This window comes from Helianthus annuus, chromosome 16, assembly GCF_002127325.2.
Source record: "Helianthus annuus cultivar XRQ/B chromosome 16, HanXRQr2.0-SUNRISE, whole genome shotgun sequence".
In the NCBI taxonomy this organism is placed as follows: Eukaryota; Viridiplantae; Streptophyta; class Magnoliopsida; order Asterales; family Asteraceae; genus Helianthus; species Helianthus annuus.
The window spans coordinates 189,483,102-189,506,677 of record NC_035448.2 but is presented as its reverse complement, the minus strand read 5'-3'; the positions used below and the strand labels follow the sequence as shown (position 1 = coordinate 189,506,677).

Sequence of the window (23,576 nt, the reverse complement as noted above, 5' to 3'; positions counted from 1 at the left end):
GCACACAAGGCGGGCTTTGTATCTCTCAAGTGACCCATCAGCATGCTTTTTATGTCGAAAGACCCACATACTTCGGACTATATTCATCCCATCAGTCCAAGGCACAAGATCCCAAGTTTTATTTGAAATAAGGGCACGAAACTCATCGGTCATGGCGTTTTTCCAGTCCGGGTTGGATAAGGCCTCGTTAGGTGTTTTCGGTAATGGTGAGATGGGAGTCGAAGCATGAAGATTAAGTGGGGCTTTTGGTTTGTAAATACCCGACATAGAGCGAGTAGTCATAAGAGTAGGAGGAACATGTGAAGTTGGGGACGGGTGGGAATGTGCGGTCGGTGTGGGAGGTGGGTTCGAGTGGGTGGGAGAGGTTGGTGGGGAATATGGCATCGATTGGGAGGGTAATGTTGGTGGGGAATATGGCATCGATTGGGAGGGTGATGGGGGGGGGAACAGTAGGATGTGAAGAAAGGGTGGAGGGAGAGTTAGTGGCAGGAGAGTTGGAGGGAATATTAGGAGAGGAAGAATGGTCAAAGGAAGAAAGGGTCCGAAGGTCCTTCACATTAAAACCAAACGGATCAAATGCAATAGAAACATTATTATCAGTTGTGAAACGACGAACAGAAATTAAATTTTTAACTAGATTAGGCGCAAAGAGGGTGTTGTTGATTTTAAAAGGTAGAAATGGTGGTGATAGAGTACGATGGCCAATTGCATGGACAGGAATTTTATCGCCATTTCCGACGATTATGTTTCGTGAAAACCCCTTATTCAAATAAGCATTGAGATTTGAGGAGTCATTTGTCATATTACCTGTGGCTCTATTGTCCATATACCATGGATAATCCGGTGGGTGAAGCGACATGGTGTTGAAGGCTTGATCAAGTTCAGTAGGTGTGTAGCCCGATTCAGAAGTTACGTGGGCTTGCTGTGGACGAGGGCCCAGAATACCATTTTGGCTGTTGGTTGCGGGCCTATTGGGAACCGGTGTTGTTGAATATGGGCATGGAGGAGCAGCCCAATTATAAGCGGGAGGCCAGGTGGGTCGAGGAGCCCACTGTTGGTGCTGCCCAAAGCCCATATGATGTCCGTAACTGTGGGCCGGCCCAAAAGACGAAGTAGCCCACTGTTGATAAGTGCCACCATGTTGACCTCTGCCACGGCCACGGCCCCTGCCGCGCTCGCGTCCTCGGCCACCCCGATATGTCGGATGTGCGCCTGAACCAGTTGGGCCGGAACTATTGGATCCAGAAGAAGCTGTTGGGCCTGAACTAGTTGGGTCAGAAGGAGCCTGGTGCGGAACATGGGATGTGTGAAGAGCGGAATCGGTGGTGACGCGATTTGCCTTGGTTGTTTCCTCGAGACATAAGGCGGATCTTGCTTCGTAAAATGCAGGGAGGGGTTTCTGATTCTGAAGAATAGTGGTAATGCTTCCGTAAGCTTCATTGAGACCAGTTAGCAATTGAATGACAAGTTGCTCTTTGGTGATCGGCGATCCCACATTCGCCAGTTGGTCGGAGAGAGTCTTCACTTCTTGACAGTAAGCGGACATGCTAGAGAAGGAGTCAAGTTTCACGTTTGCAAACTTACGTTGTAGTAGGACGGCTCGGGTAAGTTGGTTGTCATGAAAGATACTCTTGAGGCCCGCCCAAGCATAGGCTGCAGTAGAATCGGGTCGCATGATAGTACTGAGGAGATCCGGCGAAATTGTAGCATAAATCCATTGGAGGACGATAGCGTCCAAACGATTCCACGCGTCTTCACCCGCATCTTTTTCTGCTGTGTCTTTGTCTTTATCAGATTTGGCAGTGGAGGAAGAAGGAGATTCTTTGCTTTAGGGGATAGGTGATCGATAACTTGATAAGCCCGGCAGTGAAGTTTGAATAATTCTGCCCATGAGCCATATTGGCTGGATTCCATTTCGAGTGTGATGGAGATGAAGTTTTTGATATTGGTGACGGTAACGGCGGGATGGATCTTTGGGTCCATATCTGCTGGAGAATGGTGGCTGAGAAAGAAAACGGTGGCTGAGAATGGTGGAGATCGATCAGAGGCGGCTGGAAAAAGGGAGGAGGGTTAGTTGTGGTAGATCAGAGAATTCGCTCTGATACCATAAAAGTAGTAATTAATCACCGTGAACTGTTATTGATCCATCCCAAAGAATATATAGATTTATATAGCTGACCTATTCTATATTTGTCAATAATATACAAAATAATGACACAATATTACAAATAATTCGGATGATCTTGATTGATTCTAATAGTTTACACCCTTGTTATTAGTTTATTCGACTAATATTGTATCTTAATATGACAACTGAAACCCAAACGAAGATTAGTGATGAAGACAGATTTGTTATGGTTGACAACCAAAACGAAATTAAAAACACAAGGTATGTGGAAACCATAATGAGCTTAGTTAAAATTGAAATATGTAACCGGGAGTCCAGGAAGGTAATGAAATTACAATTACTTTGTTTAGGTTCTTCTTTCTCATCCAAAGGATGTAAATTCGCTAGATATTTTATTTGGAAAAAGAAAAATCCGATCGAGCTAAGTTCAAGCTCAAATTTCAGTTTCGTTATTTTGATTCGAGTTGAGCCGAGTTGGCTTGTTAGCCAAGGGCGGACCCAAGCTTTGGCTTGGGTGGGCGGGCGCCCCCCTTGAAAAAAAAAATTAGTGTATTTTCGAGGTAAAAATCCCGACTGCACCCCTTGAAAATTTGGTTGAACTCTTCGTTCGCACCCCCTGAAAATAATTCATGGGTCCGCCATTGTAATGTTAGCTATCGAGATTGAGCCAAGCTAGTGGTCACTTGACTCGTGAACAACCTAACAGGAACTACTTCTACGATAAAGTAAGTAATATAGAGGTATCATGATGCAGGTGATGTGTCATGCATAAGTGTAAAGGATATAGACATAATAGAGAAAGAGTTGGGGTAAAGTATACGCTAGAGAGGAAAGTAACTCTACTTCTGAGGTTATCCTGCCTTGATTCGGCAAGGGATAAGATAAATAAATTTTAGATTTTAAAGGTATTAATCCGTAAGACAGTTTTTTGCTCGAGTCCGATTCTTCCCGGTACAGAAAAAAAAAAATCTTTAAATCAAGGTGATATATATATATAAGAGTTAATTACTGTTTTCGTCCCTGTGGTTTGTCAAAAATCATTATTTCAGTCCATTAGTTTAAAAATTGCGATTTCAGTCCCTGTGGTTTCACTTTCGTAACCATTTCAGTCCACCTCGTAACCATTTCAGTCCCTGTACTAACAGAATAAATGGATTGAAATGGTTACGAAAGCGAAACCACAGGGACTAAAATGGTTACGAAAGTGAAACCACAGGGACTGAAATCGCAATTTTTAAACTAATGGACTGAAACAGTGATTTTTGACAAACCACAGGGACGAAAACAGTAATTAACTCTATATATAAATACCAAAACCTCATAACAAACAGTTCTAGACCCTAGTCCATAAGATTAATGGATTCGTAGACAAACATGTAAATGAGTCGTATATAAACTAAGTTTTTATCTGATCGACATAATTGACTCTGTGGCCCAATGGATAAGGCGCTGGTCTACGAAACCAGAGATTCTGGGTTCGATCCCCAGCAGAGTCGTAATTCTTTTTGTTTTTAGCTGTTGACGTGGATTTTAGTTTCTAGAGTGGGCCTAAATCAGTTCGGGTTGGAACCGGTTCTCAACATAAAAATCCCGAACTAAGCGGTTTTTAGCCGATCTGAAGCGATTTGTGTGGGTTGGATTTTCAACCCTAGAATCGGTTTACAACCCAAACCAGTTTGGGCCCAAACCGGGTTTTGCACACCTTGAGTAGCAAGCACATTTCATAGGGGCAGCGTATAAATATCGGCTGTTGCTCATAAAACGGTTACATATAAAGAAATTGTGGGTCAGTTGATCCTGGACTCATGTCCATCTGGCGTCGGATGCAATGAAGTCATTTGTGGGCTCATGGTCCGCGGACAAGGCATGGGAGAAGCTCTCCCACTATACTAAACTATAAGCTAAATTGCTTTGAAACATAACATCGACTCCCCACCCTTTTGGGTATTATCCGTCATGTGGCGGTCGAGTCAGCAATGGAGCATTATGGAACGTTTTTCTAAAATGGGTGTGGTGTGGATGTGGGCATTTATGTTAAAAGGGTGCAAAGAATTAAATAAAAAAACTATCAGAAAAAAGGTATTGCCCAAACAAAAATAAGGATACCTGTGATTGGCCAACAAAATCTTCATCCGCCGGTAATTTTAGCACACCTCAACCCAGTTTTTGAAGAAAAAAGCCCCCGGGGGCGGTGCGCGGACGTTTTCGGGCATTTTTAAGGCAAATCACGCCCAAATACTGCTCCACTACGGGTGTTCTTATCATCACCGATAAGCTCAATCTAAATACATTAAATGCCTTATAAGTTGGTCAATGCATATTTGAATTATAGTGTCAAGAAAGGTGAACTATTTCATAAATATCATGGCTCCACACATCCATCCAGGCTTGGTCTAAGTGGCCAATTCAACAACAAAGTAATAAATGAGATTTGATTATTATTCATTCCACCAATTGAACCACTTGACACAACCCCTTTAATATATATATATACCTCAAGCCCATGACACTTATCTCACACAAAATTACAAACCAAGTTTTCATTTAACCACATGGATCCTCATCAATCTCTCCGAACCATTTTTGTTTTTGTCACCATTTTAATTCTTTCATTAAACAATATGGAGATCAAAGCTCAGTTGTCTCCTACTTTTTATGATACCACATGCCCCAATGCACTCACCACCATTAGAACTTCTATTAGAACCGCAGTCTCTCGTCAACGTCGCATGGCTGCCCTTCTTATTCGCCTTCATTTTCACGATTGTTTCGTTCAGGTTCGTTCAATATTTTCCCCTTTGATGCTTGACCATCGGGCCCCACTACAACATGTGTGTCAAATGTGTGTCACACTTATAAACGTCTAAAATATGTTAAACTTGTTGCACTTATGTAAAAACATATAATTTGCAGGGTTGTGATGCATCCATTTTACTAAACGATCCCGCCACAACTGAGAGGACAGCATTGTCCAATACCGGGGTTGGAGGATATGACGTTATAGATTCAGCAAAATCTGCTGTTGAAAACATTTGTCCGGGGATAGTTTCATGTGCGGATATACTTGCTGTCGCAGCGCGTGATGCTTCTGTTGCGGTAACATATGTTCTAACTATATATATTTTTTTAATATTGAGTTAAAATCTTGTGTATCTTTGTATTGATCAGTTGTGAATAATTTGAAAAATATTCAGGTGGGTGGTCCTTCATGGTCAGTAAGACTTGGCAGAAGAGACTCTACTAGAGCGAACCGAGCGCTAGCTGATGGTCTTCCACGAGCTGACCAGGATCTACCATCACTAATTAGAGATTTTGATGCAAAGGGTCTGAATGAAAGAGACATGGTTGCTTTATCTGGTTAGAATTTATACACTTATACCTTATTTGTTGCCAAATGTGTAAGCTAAATGTTTGTTATGTAGGGAATTTTTATAAAAAAAAAAAAAAAAACAAACTTTAGTCCAGTTTGTATTTTAAGGTGGCATGCTACAATTTTTTTTATTGAGCATGCGCAATGAACACTTGTGGGGACTCCACAAACAGTCGTGTGGCCTCACGGACGGACAACCCACAAACACCCACATTGCGTGGGTTCGTCCATCGCGTTTTGGATGGCGTGGACGGACCCACAGACGGGCAAGGCCAGCCCCCAATATTTTAATTTCTTTTTCATTTTTTATATTGAGTTATGTATACTAAACTTTAATGGTTTTTGCGCCTAAGAAAACTCGTTACTTAAAACATAAAATATGTAATGAAATATAGTTTGGCTACTTGTTTATGTAGTTAATCATTTTCTATATCTCTTTTGTGACACAAGCTATGTTTTGAATAATCAGGGTCTCATACTATTGGCCAATCGCGGTGTGTTGCATTTCGAGCCAGGATATATAGTAACGCGTCGGACATAGATGCCAATTTCGCTAGCACGCGTAGGCGCAACTGCCCCGCAAATAGAGGAAATGGAGATGGAAACTTGTCACCACTTGATTTGGTGACACCAAATTCATTTGATAACAATTACTTCAGGAATCTTGTTCAGAGGAGAGGCCTTCTTCAGTCAGACCAGGTACTGTTTAATGGTGGCTCAACCGATAGCATTGTGTTAGAGTATAGCAACAATCCAAGAAGATTTGCATCCGATTTCGCTGCAGCCATGGTTAAAATGGGAGAAATTGAGCTTCTTACTGGTGCTAATGGAGTCATAAGAACTTCTTGCAGTGCTGCCAATTAAAAAACAGAAGTTTATGTTTATTCACATATTAATTGTATTTTCTGAACCAAGTTAAATTCTTGGATCACCAATTTCATAAGTTGTCATATGATTTTTCCATAGTTGTAAATTATGATTCAAAGCTTTTGCATCTTTTAAATTGCTAGTGTTATATTGTCATTTTCAATACCATATATATGATTGATTTTAAGTTTGTAAGAACACATATAGAACCAAGACACTAAACATGATGTAAAATTTAAGGTAATAAATAATAATTTGTTAAATTACATAATAATAATGATAATAATAATAATAATAATAATAATAATAATAATAATAATAATTTTTAATCTCTGGAGACTCCATTTTATATAACTCACATGCACGGGTGTGTGTGTGTTTTTCACTTCTCATGTTTAACGATCATAATAAGATAATAAGTTTTTCACTTCTGATGTTTAACGATCATAATTAGATAATAATTCACTACTGAATAATGGAATAATAAAAGTTGAAGATAATTGTGTAACATACAATCAACTCTAAACAAATAACTGAATTACCATAACTAACATAAAGTTCAAGGTAAGAACTTGATAAATCTAGACTATAGTTGGTCTACATAATTGACTCTGTGGCCCAATGGATAAGGCGCTGGTCTACGAAACCAGAGATTCTGGGTTCGATCCCCAGCAGAGTCGAATTTTTTTGTTTTTTAGTGGTTGTCATGGATTTTAGTTTCGGGCTATAAATACATATATACATATCTGGGAACCACTCTTTCGATGCAAATCAGTTCGGGTTGGAACCGGTTCTCAACACAAAAACCCACCTAACCGGTTTTAACGCTCCTAACTGGTTTTGAGACGATCCAAATCGGTTTACAAAAGTTTACCATATTGCATGCCTATTCTTTGGAACGGCAAATGTCACTTCTAAAACTCTACTTTACACCAATAATCCCGAACTCTACTTTACTCCAATAATCCCCTTTCTTATATTATATTTTGTTTTTTCATAAAACAAAGTTTAAAGGAAGCAAAAATCCAGATCCAACACCAGTAAGTAACAACTGAACACACAATACAATAACTGAGCATAATTATCACACAATACAATACAAAATAGTACTAACATCAACCGTTTCAAACATCTGAAAACATAAACTACCCTTCAACCTCCAAGGAAATTAAAAGGTAAAACACATAACAAACCAAACCAAACCGACCTTGACTACAGGCGACACCTGTAGCTTTTACTCAAGGTTTTATTCAAACACACAAACTAAAAAGAACACTGAAAAAGAACGAAATGCATTAGATTCACGCACAAACCCCTTCGCTAATCCAGTTTAGAAAGGATGTTGATATGCATATAGGCACTTCGAGTCTTCGACCCATCTCAAGGCAGTGGATTTAAATGAAGAACATGGAGTCCTTGAGGTGTTGATCAAGATTGTAGAAGGCCTGATCAAACGAACTTGAAGGTGGAGCAGAACCCGAGGCTTCCATTTGCATCACCTCCTCTTGAAACATCCGACCTCTGTACGCCAAAAGATCCGCATAGTACACAGGTGTCACCAACGATACTGGTTTTGTGCAACGTGCAAAAACGAAGCACAAGTCGTAGGTCAACCTCTGAATCTCATTAGCTGAAAACCCAATCTCATCCCAAATCACCGAGTAGTGTGTGGCCTTACTCGTTCCCATGCCTCCGAAATGGCTACAAAGGTAGAAATCAAAATTAGACGTATGGACGATGTTCGTGTCGACAACTGTTCCCGGAGGCACGTTCCCGATGTCATTCTCGTTGTTAAGAAACAAGCGAGTCGTGTGACGCTTTTGCGCCACGACAAATGTGACAAACGGACGGTAGTGTTCAGTGTAAATGGCTTTCTTCATATCAACCATTTCTTTATTCAGAACCATCTCGAATTGGTCATCACTAACACCATCACGGAACACCACAATTTTGTTCGGTTTCACTCCGTTGAATTTAGCGTATGTGTTGACCAGGTCCAAACACACGCTCCCAAAATTAACAATCTCCTCTTTGCGGTGCTCTTGCGGGAACACACGAGGGACATAACGCGTTGCAGCAGGGTCCACAGAGCCAACAATGGCTGCAACAGATGGGGACTCGGTGTTCGATGCAGCTGGGTGATTCACATCGGCTCCAATAAACATATAGCGATCATCACTGCTGAAACGAGGAAACCGCTCAACAAGTTGCACATTGCAACCATCTAACTTAGCGTTGATCTTCAAACCTAAGTTGGCAAGAAACTGATCACTTCCTTTGTTAGCATTTTCAGATAAACAACATTGAGTCATCACACCAAGTTCAATCTCCGACACCAATTTGAGAGACTTGTACCCATCATGTCTCTCAGGCATCACACAAACGATCAATTGCAAACGTCCGTTATCAATCTTTCGACACTCCTCCACAAGCCATTTAAGAAGTTCACGAACTGTATTAACGTTATTCAACTCCTGCATGTTGGTCTGATATACACGAAGAGGTTCTTTCATCCGTACCCCAAGATTTCCGCATCTCTTCATCAACTTTGGAATGAAGGAGTCGATATCCAGCCAAAGCTCATCATGCATACTACTGAAATCTATCAATGCCCACCTCTCAACTGATTTTCCGGTGACTAAAGTTCTACCTTGAAGAAGATTATAGTGACATTTCTGTTTGTCAACTGTTATGATGTTGGGTTTACCGTTTGAGCTACCGAGCTTCAGCTTAGGTGGCTCCATCACGCGTCCGTCAACCTCTGTCATGTTCATACTAACCCCGATTCCGAAATTTTGTATCACCTCCGCACTGCAAATGTCAAACAACAATATTAGAATTGAAAACTAGAAGTAGCCCATTTACTTTTGAATAAATAGATTGGAGTTATGTCTTATCACATATCAAAAATCAACAAAAACGTGTTTGTAATGCATATATAACAAACTACACAATGCCTACATAAAGTCCGAATGATGTATAAAAGATGCACCCATAGTTGTTAATGGCGAATAGCGACAAATAGCGATAAGGTACCTATAGCGAATAGCGAAAAATAGCGAGCGGCTATTTTATAAATAGCGATACACTAGAAAAAAAAAATTAAAAATTTTATATGTATATTATATCAAAATACCCTACAAATATATTTAACAAAAACCTAAAACCCAGCTATTATATAGCTATATTTAATTGCTATTTTATTAAAAACAAAAAAAAAATTGTCGCTGTTATCGCTACAACCCTAATACCTATACGCTATGTAGCGCGCTATAGCGATCGCTACGCTCGCTATTGACAACTATGGATGCACCAGCTGAAGAATTTAACATTAAAAATTTGAAAGAATAGCGACATACCCGGGCTTGCCTATTGCATACTCTTCACGAACAATACCGCATGTCTCGTTCATCCTCTTATCTGGTGCAAGAAGAGACAGATCTTTCAGCCTCCTGGCAACTTCCTTACTCAGCTGCTCCTTTGGGAACCTTCTATCTTCAGCCAACACACAAAATTCCATAGGAACATAGTTCGGCCTTTTTACGGTCCCCAATTGCAAACACGGAATACCCTTATGCACTATTTCTTTATCCCACTTTTCTCTAAAGTAATCTGTCAGCATGACAACTTGTGGCGCTTTCTTCCCTTCAAGATCTTCTTGTACAAAGGAAATGTCCTTTGTAGGTTTCTCCGACAACCCAAACACAGTGTACTTTTGCTTTGTACGACGATGAGTCACCGTCACCTTCAACCCTGTCAATGCCGCCACAACTTTGACCCAATACCTTGCGCTTGGGATGTCATGGACGTTGACACGAAGATGTTCTTTTAGGAAATCAAGAACGGGAATCCGTTTACGAAACGGCATAACAGAATAATCTGTACACATTATCAACCCGTTGGAAGTGACCTTTAGGCTCTGTTGAGACCCTCTATATGCAGCAACACCGCAACGAAGGTCGTCTTCCCTTCGGTGCACTCGAGGGTACATACCCCGCCCAACCGAAACCTTTTCCCTGAAAAGATTCGCCTTCATTACTACATCCAGAGCCTGCAGGACATCACGAGGGACGTGCACAGCATTCCTGTTCAAGAAATCTTGTAGCTTTGAAAGGTTTAGCTCATTTCCAAACTTGATGGTGCACACGTAAGACCGACCATCTAACTGAACACTGTAAGTTCCCGCTTGCAATGAGACTGCACTGAAAATATTCTTTTCACCGTCGTAAGCAGTCTGGAGTAACGGAAACCGGTCCGGATATTCGGAACATAGCTTCTCCTGGATCTGTCGTAACGGAATCCTTTTTTTCTTTTTCAAAACACGAGTAGATGACGACCCTTCTTGCTCAACCGCTTGTTGTATGTCTACATCGTAGCGCAGTATGGTGTTTGATGGATCAAACTTGATAGAAAAATGGTTGACAAGAAGCTTCACCGATCTCATTGCAAGCGTACCGTGGTCCGGACGCTTAATTGGTACAAGAGCATTCGCTACACCATCTTTTGAGTGTTCTGTGACACTAAGAGTTGATAGTTTTGCATTAATTTCTTGAACCTGACGATCTGAAAACAGAGAACAACACAACTTCAATGTTGATTGAACAAACTAAATTAACAGAATTTCAAAATGGATTGAAAAAACTAAATTAACATAATTTCAAAGAGAATTGAAAATACTAAAGTAATACAATTTCAAAATGGATTGAAAAAACTAAATAAATTAAACACAATTTCTAAATTGATGAGAAAAAAAATATTTAATCAACACAAATTTAAATTGATTGAAAAAAAAACTAAATCAACACAAACTTAAAATTGATTGAAAAAACTAAATTAGCACAATTTCATAATTGATTGAAAAAACTAAATTAACACAATTTCAACAAAAACCAAAAAAATAACTATATTAAGACAACTTCAATATGGATCAAAAAATCCAAATTAACACAATTTCAAAATTGATTGGAAAAAAAAAAAGCAAAATTAACACAATTTCAGAAATGATCTAGAAAACTAAATTGATTGCAAGACAGCATAACATAACGAAAATTACCTAACTTAACATAATGAATTAACCTAACTCAAAACTAACAAACCAAACAAAAATATCCGATTATTAAAACGCAATCAAGCAACAATACAGAAACAAACTGTAAGGTTATGAGTGACGTCAGTCATACCATTCCGGTTCGGAGCTAGGGTTTGTCTTTGCGCCACAACCGGTTGACCAGACGCAACACGACTCCATGCGTCGACTTCGGGCACTCGATCGGCATGCTGCCTAGAGTTAGCCGGAGTCCGTTGACTCTGCTGACCACGGCCACCGGAATCTCTATCCCTACCTCTGCCTCTACCTCCACCGCCTCCATAATACTCCTGCTGTTGATTACCGTATTGTTGCGAATAATTTCCGTTTCGTCCACCGTGATGATAACCACCACCACCACCGCGGCCACCACCTCCTCTGCCACCGTTGCTCCGGCCACCACCGACGCGATTGTAGTTGTTGTTTCGCTCCATTAAAAGTGTGAATTTGTGAGTGTGAATGTTTGTGAGTGAAGCGTCCGGTTATGAGTTAGTTATAAGGGGGAAGTGGTCACTACGGTTAACTGGGATAAATGACTATATTGCCCTTTTGCTTGGTCACCAAGCAAAGGTAGGACATATTTGGAGTCTAGAATGTTCGGTGAAAACTGAAAATAAGCCGTGCATGTGAGTTGCAATTGGGGCGGTTTTTGGCATTATTTAAAAAAAAAAAAAACGCCCTTCCCCCATTACATAGGGCGTATTGGGTGGTTATTTTTGAAAAAAAAAATTGTATTGGCGTGATTAAGAAAACGCCTAAAATGGATTGTAGAAGGGTTGACTGGGTTTGGCTGGCCAATGAGAAACTAGTTTGTTTTTTTTTTTTTTAATGATTGGAAGAGGCATTATTCCCACTACGCCACTTTTGCAATAACGCCCCATTCTGACTGAACTGCCACATGTCGAATAATGCCCCATGGTGGGGGCATTATTTGACTAAACCACTACACATGGTCTTATAAAATGTAGTCTCCAAAGATTGTAAATTATTATTATTATGTAATTTAACAATTTATTATTCATTACCTTAAATTTTACACCATGTTTATTGTCTTGGTTCTGTATACGTTCTTACAAACTTAAAATCAATCATATATATGGTATTGACAATAACATTTCATTACATATTTCATGATTAACTACATAACACCAGTAGTCAAATTACATTTCATTACATATACTATGTTTTAAGTAACGAGTTTTTTAGGCGCAAAAACCATCAAAGTTTAGTAGACATAACTCAATATAGAAAATGAATAAAAAATAATATTGGGGGTTGGCCTTGCCCGTCTGAGGGTCTGTCCACGCTCATCCAAAGCATGATGGACGAACGTACCCATGCAATGTGGGTGTTTGTGGGTTGTCCATCCGTGAGGCCACACGACCGTTGTCCCTACAAGCGTTCATTGCGCATTTGCGCATGCTCTAATAAAAAAAATTGTAGCATGCCACCTTAATATCAGAGTTTCTGAAGGTTTGGCAACAAATAAGGTATAACTATAAGTGTATAAATTCTAACCAGATTAAGCAACCATGTCTCTTTCATTCAGACCCTTTGCATCAAAATCTCTAACTAGTGATGGTAGATCAAGATCGGCTCGTGGAAGACCATCAGCTAGCGCTCGGTTCGCTCTAGTAGAGTCTCTTCTGCCAAGTCTTACTGACCATGAAGGACCACCCACCTGAATATTTTTCAAATTATTCATAACTGGTCAATACAAAGATATGCATGACTCTAATTTCATATTAAAAAAAAATCATATAGTTAGAACATATGTTACCGCAACAGAAGTATCACGCGCTGCGACAGCAGGTATATCCGCACATGAAACTATCCCCGGACAAATGTTTTCAACAGCAGATTTTGCTGCATCTATAACTTCATAGCCTCCAACCCCGGTATTGGACAATGCTGTCCTCTCAGTTGTGGCGGGATCGCTTAGTAAAATGGATGCATCACAACCCTGCAAATTTTATGTTTTTACATAAGTGCAACTAGTTTAATATATTTAAGATGTTTATATATAAGTGTGAAACACATTTGACACGTATGTCGTAGTGGGGCCCGATGGTCAAGCATCGAAAGGGAACATATTGAACGAACCTGAACGAAATAATCATGAAAATGAAGGCGGATAATAAGGGCAGCCATGCGACGTTGACGAGACACTCAGGGGCCCCTGAACTTTTCGACGCGTAGTGTTATGAACAGTACCTTCGTATAGAAAATTTTAGGTATATACGTTTTCGCACACCCCCCCCCCCCCCCGGAATTGGGAAAAATCGACCCCCAAGCTTCGCCAATGGAGACACTGCAGTTCTAATAGAAGTTATAATGGTTTGGGTAAGAAGTTCGCTTAGAGTTTAGAATACCGGGAGCTTCTCCAGTGGCTACTTGTCCACGGACCGTGAGCCTATGAATAACTCACATACATGGTACCCGATGGACATGCGTCCGGGATCAACCGACCCACAATCTTTTTATATTGTAATGTAATATTGCCGTTTTTTGAGCGACAACCGATATTTATACTCCACCCCTACGAAATGCGCTTGCTACTCAAGGTGTACAAAACCCGGTTTGGGCCCAAACTGGTTCGGGTTGTAAACCGGTTCTAGGGTTGAAAACCCAACCAACTCAAATCAATTCAGATCGGCTCAAAACCGGTTAGGAGCGTTAAAACCGGTTAGTTTGGGGTTTTTTGTGTTGAGAACCGGTTCCAACCCGAACTTATTTGCGTTGAAATAGTGGTTCCCAGATGTATGTATTATATTTGATGTATTTATCAACAGAAACTAAAATCCACGTCAACTAAAAACAAACAAAAAAATTCGACTCTGCTGGGGATCGAACCCAGAATCTCTGGTTTCGTAGACCAGCGCCTTATCCATTGGGCCACAGAGTCAATTACGTTGACTTAGTACAGTCAAGACTTATCAAGTTCGTACGTTGAACAGATAAAAAATGGTTTATTTACGGCTCATTTACTTGTTTGTCTACGAACCATTAATCTTATGGATTAGGGTCTAGAATTTTTTTTATGAGGCTTTGGTGTATTAATATATATCACCTTGATTTAAAGATTTTCATCAGGGTCCGGTCGAATCTGACTCGAATAAAAAACTTTCTAACGGATCAATATCTTTAAAATCTAGAATTTATATATCTTAGACCATCACCAATGCATAGCATTTATAATGCATTTGATGAGTGTGAGATGAGGTGGATGATGATTTAGAAGAGAGAGAGAGGAGAGAGAGAGCAAAATGTTTGTGGCTAAGTGCTAGCACTTAAGACGAGTGGGTGTGGGGCGTTGCTTTTTGGCGTTTTGGCCCTTTAACGCCGGCTGCTCCAGCCCGGGTTGGCGTTGGGCATAGTATTGCCCCTTTGGCGTGGGAATTGAGCCTGGTGTGGGGCGGGGGTCTGGGTGACACGGCTGCTTTGGTTGACTAGGTGAAATTTTAAATAGTTTAAACAAGAAAAGTAAAAAATCCACATGGCTGGCCACGCCAAGCTAAGCCACGCCACACCGCACCCCTAGTTTTTGAGTATTACCTTGTGGATCTCACGCTCGCCATGTGTCAAGCAATGTCCCCAACCCAAGCCTCTCCACACCCCATAGTCTAAGGAGACAGAAAGGAATTGTGAGTTAGTACGTAATTAATGAAGAAAGAGAAAATAAAAATAACATCTATTTATATGGTGATATGTCAAAATTCTTCTAAGAATATGCATGTAACATTGGGTTTGGTCTTATCCCTTTGCAATTGGGTCGAATCAAGGGAGGATAACCTCAGAACTAGGGGTACTTTCCTCTCTAACGTATACTTTACACCAACTCCTTATGAAATAAAAAATCTAACGAAAACACCCTTTGAATGAGAAAGAACCTAAAGAAAGTAGTTTTCACACTACAACTCATCACCCTTTAAATGAGAAAGAACCTAAAGAAAGTAGTTTTCACACTACAACTCATTATGGTTTCCACATACCTTGTCTTTTTTAGTTTCGTTTTGATTGTCAACCATAACAAATATGTCTTCATCACTAAGCTTCATATGGTTTTCAGTTGTCATATTAAGATACAATTTTGGTCGAATACACTAATAATAAGGGTGTAAACGAGTCGACTCGAGTTCGAGTTCTTCTAAGCTCAAGCTAAGCTCGTTTGATTTACGAGAAGCAGAGTTTAAGCTCAATTTGTTGAACTTAAAAGAGTTGTATATCGGCTTGTCTGGCTTTCATCTCTATGTTTAAAGCACAAACTCTCTAAGTTATATTACTTAGTTATTTTTATCATAATTTATATGCTGCAAGTTTTTTATGTAATTATGTATTTGTTACATAAAATAAAAATTAATATATTAAAACCTATATAAAGAAGCAACAAGTTTGTGCATATGTTGATTGTACATATGGCTTTGGGAGTCGTTCAAAAAAAAAAGGAAATTTTCATTTTTAACCCTAAAGTTTTAATGTTTGACAATTTAAGTATAAACTTCTAATCTTTGTTTCATTTTTAACCCTAAAGTTTAAATATTTGACAATTTACCGTAAAGTTTTATTCTTTGACAATTTAAGTTTAAAATTTTTAATCTTTGTTTCCTTTTTAACCCTAAAGTTTTAATCTTTGACAATTTAAGTTTAGAGTTTTAATATTTGGTAATTTAACCCCTTTGATTAATTTGATTTTCTACTTCTAATTCAAAAGTTTTCATCTTTTGCGATTTAACCACTTTGATTTTTTTTACTTATGTGTTGTAATCTTGGCTTTGGGGGGTTTTTCAAAAAAAATGGTTATGCATATGGTTGCTGTAACCTTAGCTTTAAGGGTTTTTCAAAAAAAAAAAATTTTTTGATTTTTTTACTTTTCACCCAAAAGTGTTTCATAAATTACTTTTAATCCAAAACTATTTGTTTTTTTTACTTTTAACACAAAACTTTTTATCTTTTGCAATCTATCTTCACAACTTTTTTTACTTTCAACTTTGGTCCTTTATAGTTTTCATTTTCCGTAAATTTTTCGCTTTATGCTTCGTTCAAAATTTTGTGACTTAACACATCGCAACGTGCGTCTTTGGTTTAGCGTTTTTACGTTTCATTCTAAATTTTGCGAGTTAACACGACGCAACGTGCGTGTGTGGGTGAACGTTTTTACATCGTCTATTTTTTTCCCCTTTGACAGGTTCAACATAACGTGCGCGTCCTAAATCGATTTAGTTATAACTAAAGAATCCCCGCCGCATTGCGGCGGGTCGTAATTCTAGTTTATATAAATAACATGCTCATTTAGGTTCATGAGCATTCTTATATGGAAACAGGCCCGGTTTTAGGGCTGGGCAGCGCGGGCAGACGCCAAGGCCCAAAAGGTTTATAGGGCCCAGCAAAAATTTAAGGTCTAGATTTTAAAGTGAGCACTGTTATCTTAAATGTTTAATAAATGACATCAACAACAAAAAAAAAATGAAGCTAGTTCAATGGTTAAGATACTTAAATTTGAAAATTGAGGTCATGAGTTCTAATCTTGTCCTTTACATTTTTATTTCCTAAACAATTTTTAGTTAGTCCCTTGCATTTTTTATTTCCTAAACTGTTTTGAACTATCAATTCACTTAATTAATTGACTATTCAATCTTGTTAACAAGATGATTGTATGATTCATTGGTTAATGTTTTGGGTTATAATCTTGAGGTCATGAGTTCAAACCCCATGAATAACTTTTATTTTTAGTTAATGATTTTATAACGATTTATTTTCTAAAAACAATATCAACGTTTTATAAAGTGAGATTACACGACATCTTATGCCTAAAAATATATTTGAATCACATATTTACATGTATATGTGTGTATAAACATATTTTTATCAAACTACTACTTTTGTTTTGTTTATTTTATAACAATTATCATCGTATTGTGGTTTCTTGATACATATTTGATGAGTTTATATTATAATAAGTGGGCCCAATTTTTTTTTTTGTTTCTCCCGGGGCCCAAATTTTTTTTATTATTCTCTGAGACGGCCCTGTATGGAAAGCTCGTACTCGTACACGTTTGAATGAGCTCCAATTTAATTCAGGCTCCTTTAATCTAGTCTTGTTAAACGGTTTTAGCAAATGTATCTCCAAATCTGATAAGAGTGACTAATGAGAACAGACTCATTGTCATATACATTAAAATATGTCAATTCCCTAACAAAAATCCGAAATAACCCAAATCACAAAAGGATAGCCTCACTTTTAAACATATGATAGATGTATAACTGAAAAGGAGAGGAAAAAAAAGAAATTATACACATAGCATTTAGTGAGCATATGATAGATGTATAACTAAAAAGGAGAGGAAAAAAAAGAAATTATACACATAGCATTTAGTGCGCAAATCAATAATCTTTAGTGGTTTATCACTGATTCAAATTTGTCGTTAAAAAGAGTGTTTTGCTTTGTAACATTAAGAGTTTGAGTCTTGTTTGAACAATTTTTAGAATTTAAGGAGCAGGAAATCTTTACATTTTCAAAATTATTTTTATATCTAAAATGTAAAAAGTGTTTTTAAATCTAATAATATTTGATAAATTATCGTGATAGTATATAAGATAATTAAGTGAGAAGAAAAAAAAGAATGTTGAAGACTTGAAAGGAAAAAGGTCCAAAAGTGAAATCAATGCTTAATTTTAGTTGCTCCTTCCTGGTTCCTTCCCTTAAAATTGTTTTCTTATTTTATACTCCATTCTGTTATGGGTCACAATCATCATACTATTCATATTTAATAAAAGTAATACTATAGTATGAGTATATTTTTATTAATTATAGTTTAATTTAATGCTAATTTTTATTTTATTCTTTTAGCTTAGGTTCATCCTTCATCCGAGCAAGTACTACTTGTTTGTTACTTGACGCGTTGATGTGACAACTTTTAACATGTGTAAATGGTTATCTTAAATTTAGTGTGCAAACAATTTGATCTTTGGAGACTCCATCTTGTAAGTTATTTGGAAGAATGTGTTTTTGTTTCACGATGATAACAAGATGTTTCACCACAAAATTATTAAAGTTGAAGATAATTATATAACATTATATTTACTTTAAACAAATGATTAAATTATCATACCTAAGGTTTTTCTTATAATTTTTGTTGGTCGATAATTGTTATGCCCATATAATCTCCTGATTCACACTTTTAGTTTCTCAAGCTTGCCCACGTAGTACAACCGCTTATTGATGCTTCTAATTCCCCCTACATCATTATCATCATCATCATACTCAGTAATTCCCCCTACATCACTTTATCACAAATCCTCCTTCATGCTTCCATTTCTTCTTTTAAAAACTCAAACCTCACATGATCTTGAATTGACCCGCTTCTGATGCCTATTTGTCAAACGCTGTCAAATCCATTCTTTGTGTTTGACTAGAAAACCCTAAATCGATCTCCTGAAATTAATGAACCCTAAGTTTTAATGCAGATGTATGCAGATGTATCTTGTGTTAAGATCTTATGATTGTAATGTTTATATCTCGTTAGTTGGTTAGTATTAATCTATCTTTGTTAATCAACACATAAAGATCTTTTAAACTAACATTATAAACAAAAATATTCAAGAATGATATATAGTGCCACAAGATAAAAGGAGTTAATCAATTATAATTTTATTTACTGAAAAAGAGTTATTAGTTATCATATAAGAATACCTATGACCTAATTGTCTATTGTACCCACAAAAGCGATGTAGGTACAAATCATTGCACATGCAATGTTTTTTTTTTTTTTTTTTTTTTTTTGAGAGGAATTGCACATGCAATGTTAAATGGTTTTATTTATATATAAGAAAGCGATGTAAATTTTTATCTATAGTTTAGTGTGCAAACAATTTGATCTTTGGAGACTCCATCTTGTAAGTCATGTAGGGCGAGTGTGTTTTTGTTTCAATAATGATGTTTCACGATGATAACTAAATAGTTTGTCATTATAAATAATAAAGTTATTAAAGTTAGATCATTTCACACACCATTTAACTGGAAAAAGAGACGAACCTCTATGATTGGGGCCACCATAGTTATAAAATTCATATTACCAGTTGTATCTGTTAATTTCGAAAAACTAAGGACATAAATGCAATATGTGCAAACCATATGGATCATCCGAGTAATTAACACTAATCTTCAAAATGGTTAGAATGACTCACTCATGAAGGGATGGTATCGGTACTACCGTACTACGTAGTCAAGAAACCCAAATTTTGTAAATATTAACACCAAATACCGTATCCTATAGTTACATTCGGGATTGATACGATACCGTTATCCCAGTGTTATCCAGATTAGTACGGCATCCGTATTTTACCTAAAAACAATCAACAAATTATTCAACAAAACAATGAACACATGGGATTATAGTACAATGTACTATTAAAAGATCCAATTGTAGTAGTACATATCCAATTAAACGGTCCAGTTAACCCTTTGACAACTTCATAAAAGAATCTCACATGTAAATTGGTAAATTCTGAAACGAAATCCAGATATCGTTTAATGTTAAAACACTCTCATAAGATTTATTTCCAAATTGCCTACCAACTTGGATTTAAAAGCATTCACCATGTGATTTTTTTTTGAATGGCAACTTTCTTTTTTAGTGATCCAATGTTACACCGTCTAAACGGCGGCCATAGCTGATATATATCAGGTTCGGTTACTGAAATGGGTTAACTGGATCACATTTTTACCCGCATCCGAACCCGAAGACCCGCCATGATCTGACCCATCTGCAGCAAATTAGAGGCTTGTTTTTATTTCCAATTTATGCAACTTAATTCCCATGTTTCCTTCTTTTATTTTCATGCATTTTAGTTCAAAGTGTGTGGTAGTGGTCAAAGTCAGATTGCATGTTTTTAGGTAGTGGGTCAGTTTCTTTTTTTTTTTCTATATGTACGAGCAAATGGCAAAAGATTTTGTTTTGTGAAAATATCTATGTTAATTTTACTCATTGGATTATGAGTGTGAGTTAATATTATTCCTTGCTAGTTTAAATTTGGATGTTTGAATGGTGTTTTTGGAGCCTAGATTAGAGTCAAGTGGTGTATCTGTATGACTGTATCTTGATTCTCATTTAGTTTTGCACTAATTGTTTCCTTGTGTGGTGATTCTGTATCACAAGAGACCGTTAGATCTATCCGTTTTATTTAGAGTTTTAATGATAGCAAACGGTTCGGTAACGGCTAGGAAATTAAAACTCTAAATAAAACGGATAGATCTAACGGTCAGAATCACCACACAAGGAAACAATTAGGGCAAAACTAAATGAGGATCAAGATACAGATACACCACTTGACTCTAATCTAGGCTCCAAGAACACCATTCAAACATGCTAAGTTTAAACTAGCAAGGAATAATATTAACTCACACTCATAATCCAATGAGTAAAATTAACATAGATATTTCACAAAACAAAAACCACCCCCTCTACATCTTTTGCCATTTGCTCGTGCATATAGAAAAAAAAAGAAACTGACCCACTACCTAAAAATATGCAAACTGACTTTGACCACTACCACAAACTTTGAACTAAAATGCATGAAAATAAAAAGAAGGAAACATGTGAATTAAGTTGCATAAATTGGAAATAAAAACAAGGCTCTAATTTGCTGCAGATGGGTCAGATCATGGCGGGTCTTCGGGTTCGGATGCGGGTAAAAATGTGACCCAGTTAACCCATTTCAGTAACCGAACCTGATGTATATCAATAGCCAAGATCTGCCCAAACTACGTTGTCTTAACTGCGCCCGTGCTGGGTTTGTCAGACTTGGTTAAGGCGTTTCCCCGGCAACCATACTGCCTCCACACGAGATGCCTCGCTGAAGTAACAGCCGGATGAAAACCGGGGTGCGGCTCAGGATCGAAATAAGCATATTCCGTTGGTGATTCAAAATCTTATCAGACTCTTTAATCTCTATAACGTATTCAAACGGCACTTTTACTATAGTATTGCTACCAATACCGGATACTATCGAAACCGATTTTTGGCCTAAAATCAAAAGCGGTACCACTACCGATGGTACTTGATTGGAACTGTACGGTATTAGGATAGTACCGGTACAATACTGGTATTTGATCGCATTTACTCATCCCTACACTCGTGTAACTTCTTGGACGTCCTTCCTCTTGGTTGGTATGTTATTATAAATATTATTACTTTGTTATTTTCTATCTGTTGAGAGGCATTATAAAGGTTAATGACTAACATATAAAATATAATTATAGTGGCATATCCTTCTATTTCATCATTTTAACAAGAGATTATGTTAAACTAAAAAAAGGTACGACATAAATTTTTGGGAAAAATAAAATGTCTCTTAAAAAGTTAGTAATTTTTAAAATATTGAAATGTCAAACACAATATTGCTTAATAACAAAAAGAGTTAATTACTGTTTTCGTCCCTGTGGTTTGTCAAAAATCACTATTTCAGTCCATTAGTTTAAAAATTGCGATTTCAGTCCTTGTAGTTTCACTTTCGTAACTATTTCAGTCCACCTCGTAACCATTTCAGTCCCTGTACTTAACAGAATAATGGATTGAAATGGTTACGAACGTGAAACCACAGGGACTGAAATGGTTACGAAAGTAAAACCACAGGGACTGAAATCGTAATTTTTAAACTAATGGACTGAAATAGTGATTTTTGACAAACCACAGGGACGAAAACACTAATTAACTCTAACAAAAATTTTGGATACAAATATGTGAATAATAATTTTTCTCCTCTCAATTGATTGGTATAATCTAATCTTTTTTTATTAAAAATATCCCTATTTATCAGGAATAATATATAATACAAAAATTCAGTCATACTTGCCAAGTTACATCAAAACAGAAGTTAGACGAGCAACAAGTTGTGCCGCCACCCCTTTCTGAATTGCAAACATTTCTGAATTGCAAACCTAATCTATAAAGACAAAACCCTGCCCCTGGGGCTAAACAATTGTTGTTGCAGTATATATAATTTCAGATATATCGTCTTTTGTTGGCCGTTAAAAAATTAATATTTTATTTTATGATTTTATGATATATAAAAATTGGAAATCATTTAGGGGGTGTTTGTTTTTTGTGAAAAGTTCGTTTTGACCTCTTATGTCTGCAACGTGCAGACGTTTGAGTCTACAGTGTGTTTGTTTTCTCAAAGTGATTTCATTAAAAAAAAGGCTGAGCGTCCTCTTTTTGGTCCAGATGTGAGTCTAGGTCTTCTAACCTCTTCTCCGTTCTTTCTTTTTCCCGGATACCACAAACACAAAGACCCCCCAAAAAACCCTAGCTCCTTCTCCATCTCCTCCCTTCTCCCCTCCACAAAACCGCCGCTCCCCCTCCTCCTCCCCTCCACGCCGTCGTCGTCGCTCCCCCTCCTCCATCCACACCGCAACCGTCATCATTCAAAATGAAGTCGCCATCTTTCAAAATATGGAAGCCTCCTTTCTTCACAACTACCACACCAAACCTCTGCTCCCTAAACATGATCCTGCAATGCTCCACCACCACCATGTCGCCGCCGTTGACCTCATAGAACCTCCACCAGCTCCTTCGTTGACCAGACCACCTGATTTGGATGAAACTGATTACTCCACTTCATTCGCCGACACCGCCTCCTCAAACCACAAAAATTCTGCTACCGTTAGCGAATGGTGCTAAACGGGTCGGGTTCGCGGGTTGGTGGGTTCAACCCGACCCGAACCCGAAAATTTTACACAAACCCGAACCCGACCCGAACCCGAAAATCGTATCATACATAAGAACCCGAACACGACCCGAAGTTTCATAGGTTGACCCGAACACGACCCGTTCAACCCGAATTTTTTTTTATTTTTTTCTTAAATTAATATATTAAATTAAAATTTACTTAAAAAACACAAATGTATATAATAATATCATATTTAAATTATAAAATCTATGTTAATTTCTCTTTTTAAGTTGTAATCGTTGCATAAAATACACACCCCATTTAATTTATGACATAAAATATATTGGAAAAAAATAATATAGTATAAATGTGTTAAACGGGTCAACCCGCCAACCCGACCAGGTTGACCCAAACCCGACCCGTTAACCTAAACGGGTTCGCGGGTTCAACCTGAAACT

The 23,576-nt window shown here is 37.7% G+C and overlaps 3 protein-coding genes and 3 non-coding genes across 6 annotated transcripts; 3 read left to right on the top strand and 3 right to left on the bottom strand.

Annotated features, from left to right (window-relative positions):
- Positions 1-3,551: 3,551 nt before the first annotated feature.
- On the top strand, positions 3,552-3,624 carry TRNAR-ACG. Its single transcript has one exon. It is a non-coding gene; the product is annotated as a tRNA-Arg (tRNA).
- A 1,027-nt stretch (positions 3,625-4,651) lies between these two features.
- Positions 4,652-6,486, top strand: LOC110917404 (lignin-forming anionic peroxidase). The gene is made up of 4 exons (XM_022161968.2): positions 4,652-4,905; positions 5,042-5,224; positions 5,323-5,485; positions 5,968-6,486. The coding sequence occupies exons 1-4, from the start codon at positions 4,681-4,683 to the stop codon at positions 6,360-6,362; spliced, it is 966 nt and encodes a 321-aa protein (XP_022017660.1). The 5' UTR covers positions 4,652-4,680; the 3' UTR covers positions 6,363-6,486.
- Positions 6,487-6,972: 486 nt separating this feature from the next.
- On the top strand, positions 6,973-7,045 carry TRNAR-ACG. The gene has a single exon. It is a non-coding gene; the product is annotated as a tRNA-Arg (tRNA).
- A 365-nt stretch (positions 7,046-7,410) lies between these two features.
- Positions 7,411-11,938, bottom strand: LOC110914933 (protein argonaute 2). The gene is made up of 3 exons (XM_022159538.2): positions 11,546-11,938; positions 9,725-10,928; positions 7,411-9,176 (listed from the first exon to the last, which is right to left on the bottom strand). The coding sequence occupies exons 1-3, from the start codon at positions 11,883-11,885 to the stop codon at positions 7,760-7,762; spliced, it is 2,961 nt and encodes a 986-aa protein (XP_022015230.1). The 5' UTR covers positions 11,886-11,938; the 3' UTR covers positions 7,411-7,759.
- Positions 11,939-12,972: 1,034 nt separating this feature from the next.
- On the bottom strand, positions 12,973-22,870 carry LOC110920237 (basic peroxidase-like). Its single transcript, XM_035985692.1, has 4 exons — positions 22,696-22,870; positions 13,561-13,619; positions 13,232-13,414; positions 12,973-13,132 (listed from the first exon to the last, which is right to left on the bottom strand). Exons 1-4 carry the CDS (start codon positions 22,868-22,870, stop codon positions 12,974-12,976), a joined length of 576 nt encoding a protein of 191 aa, XP_035841585.1. The 3' UTR covers position 12,973.
- TRNAR-ACG lies at positions 14,284-14,356 on the bottom strand. The gene has a single exon. It is a non-coding gene; the product is annotated as a tRNA-Arg (tRNA).
- Positions 22,871-23,576: the final 706 nt, after the last annotated feature.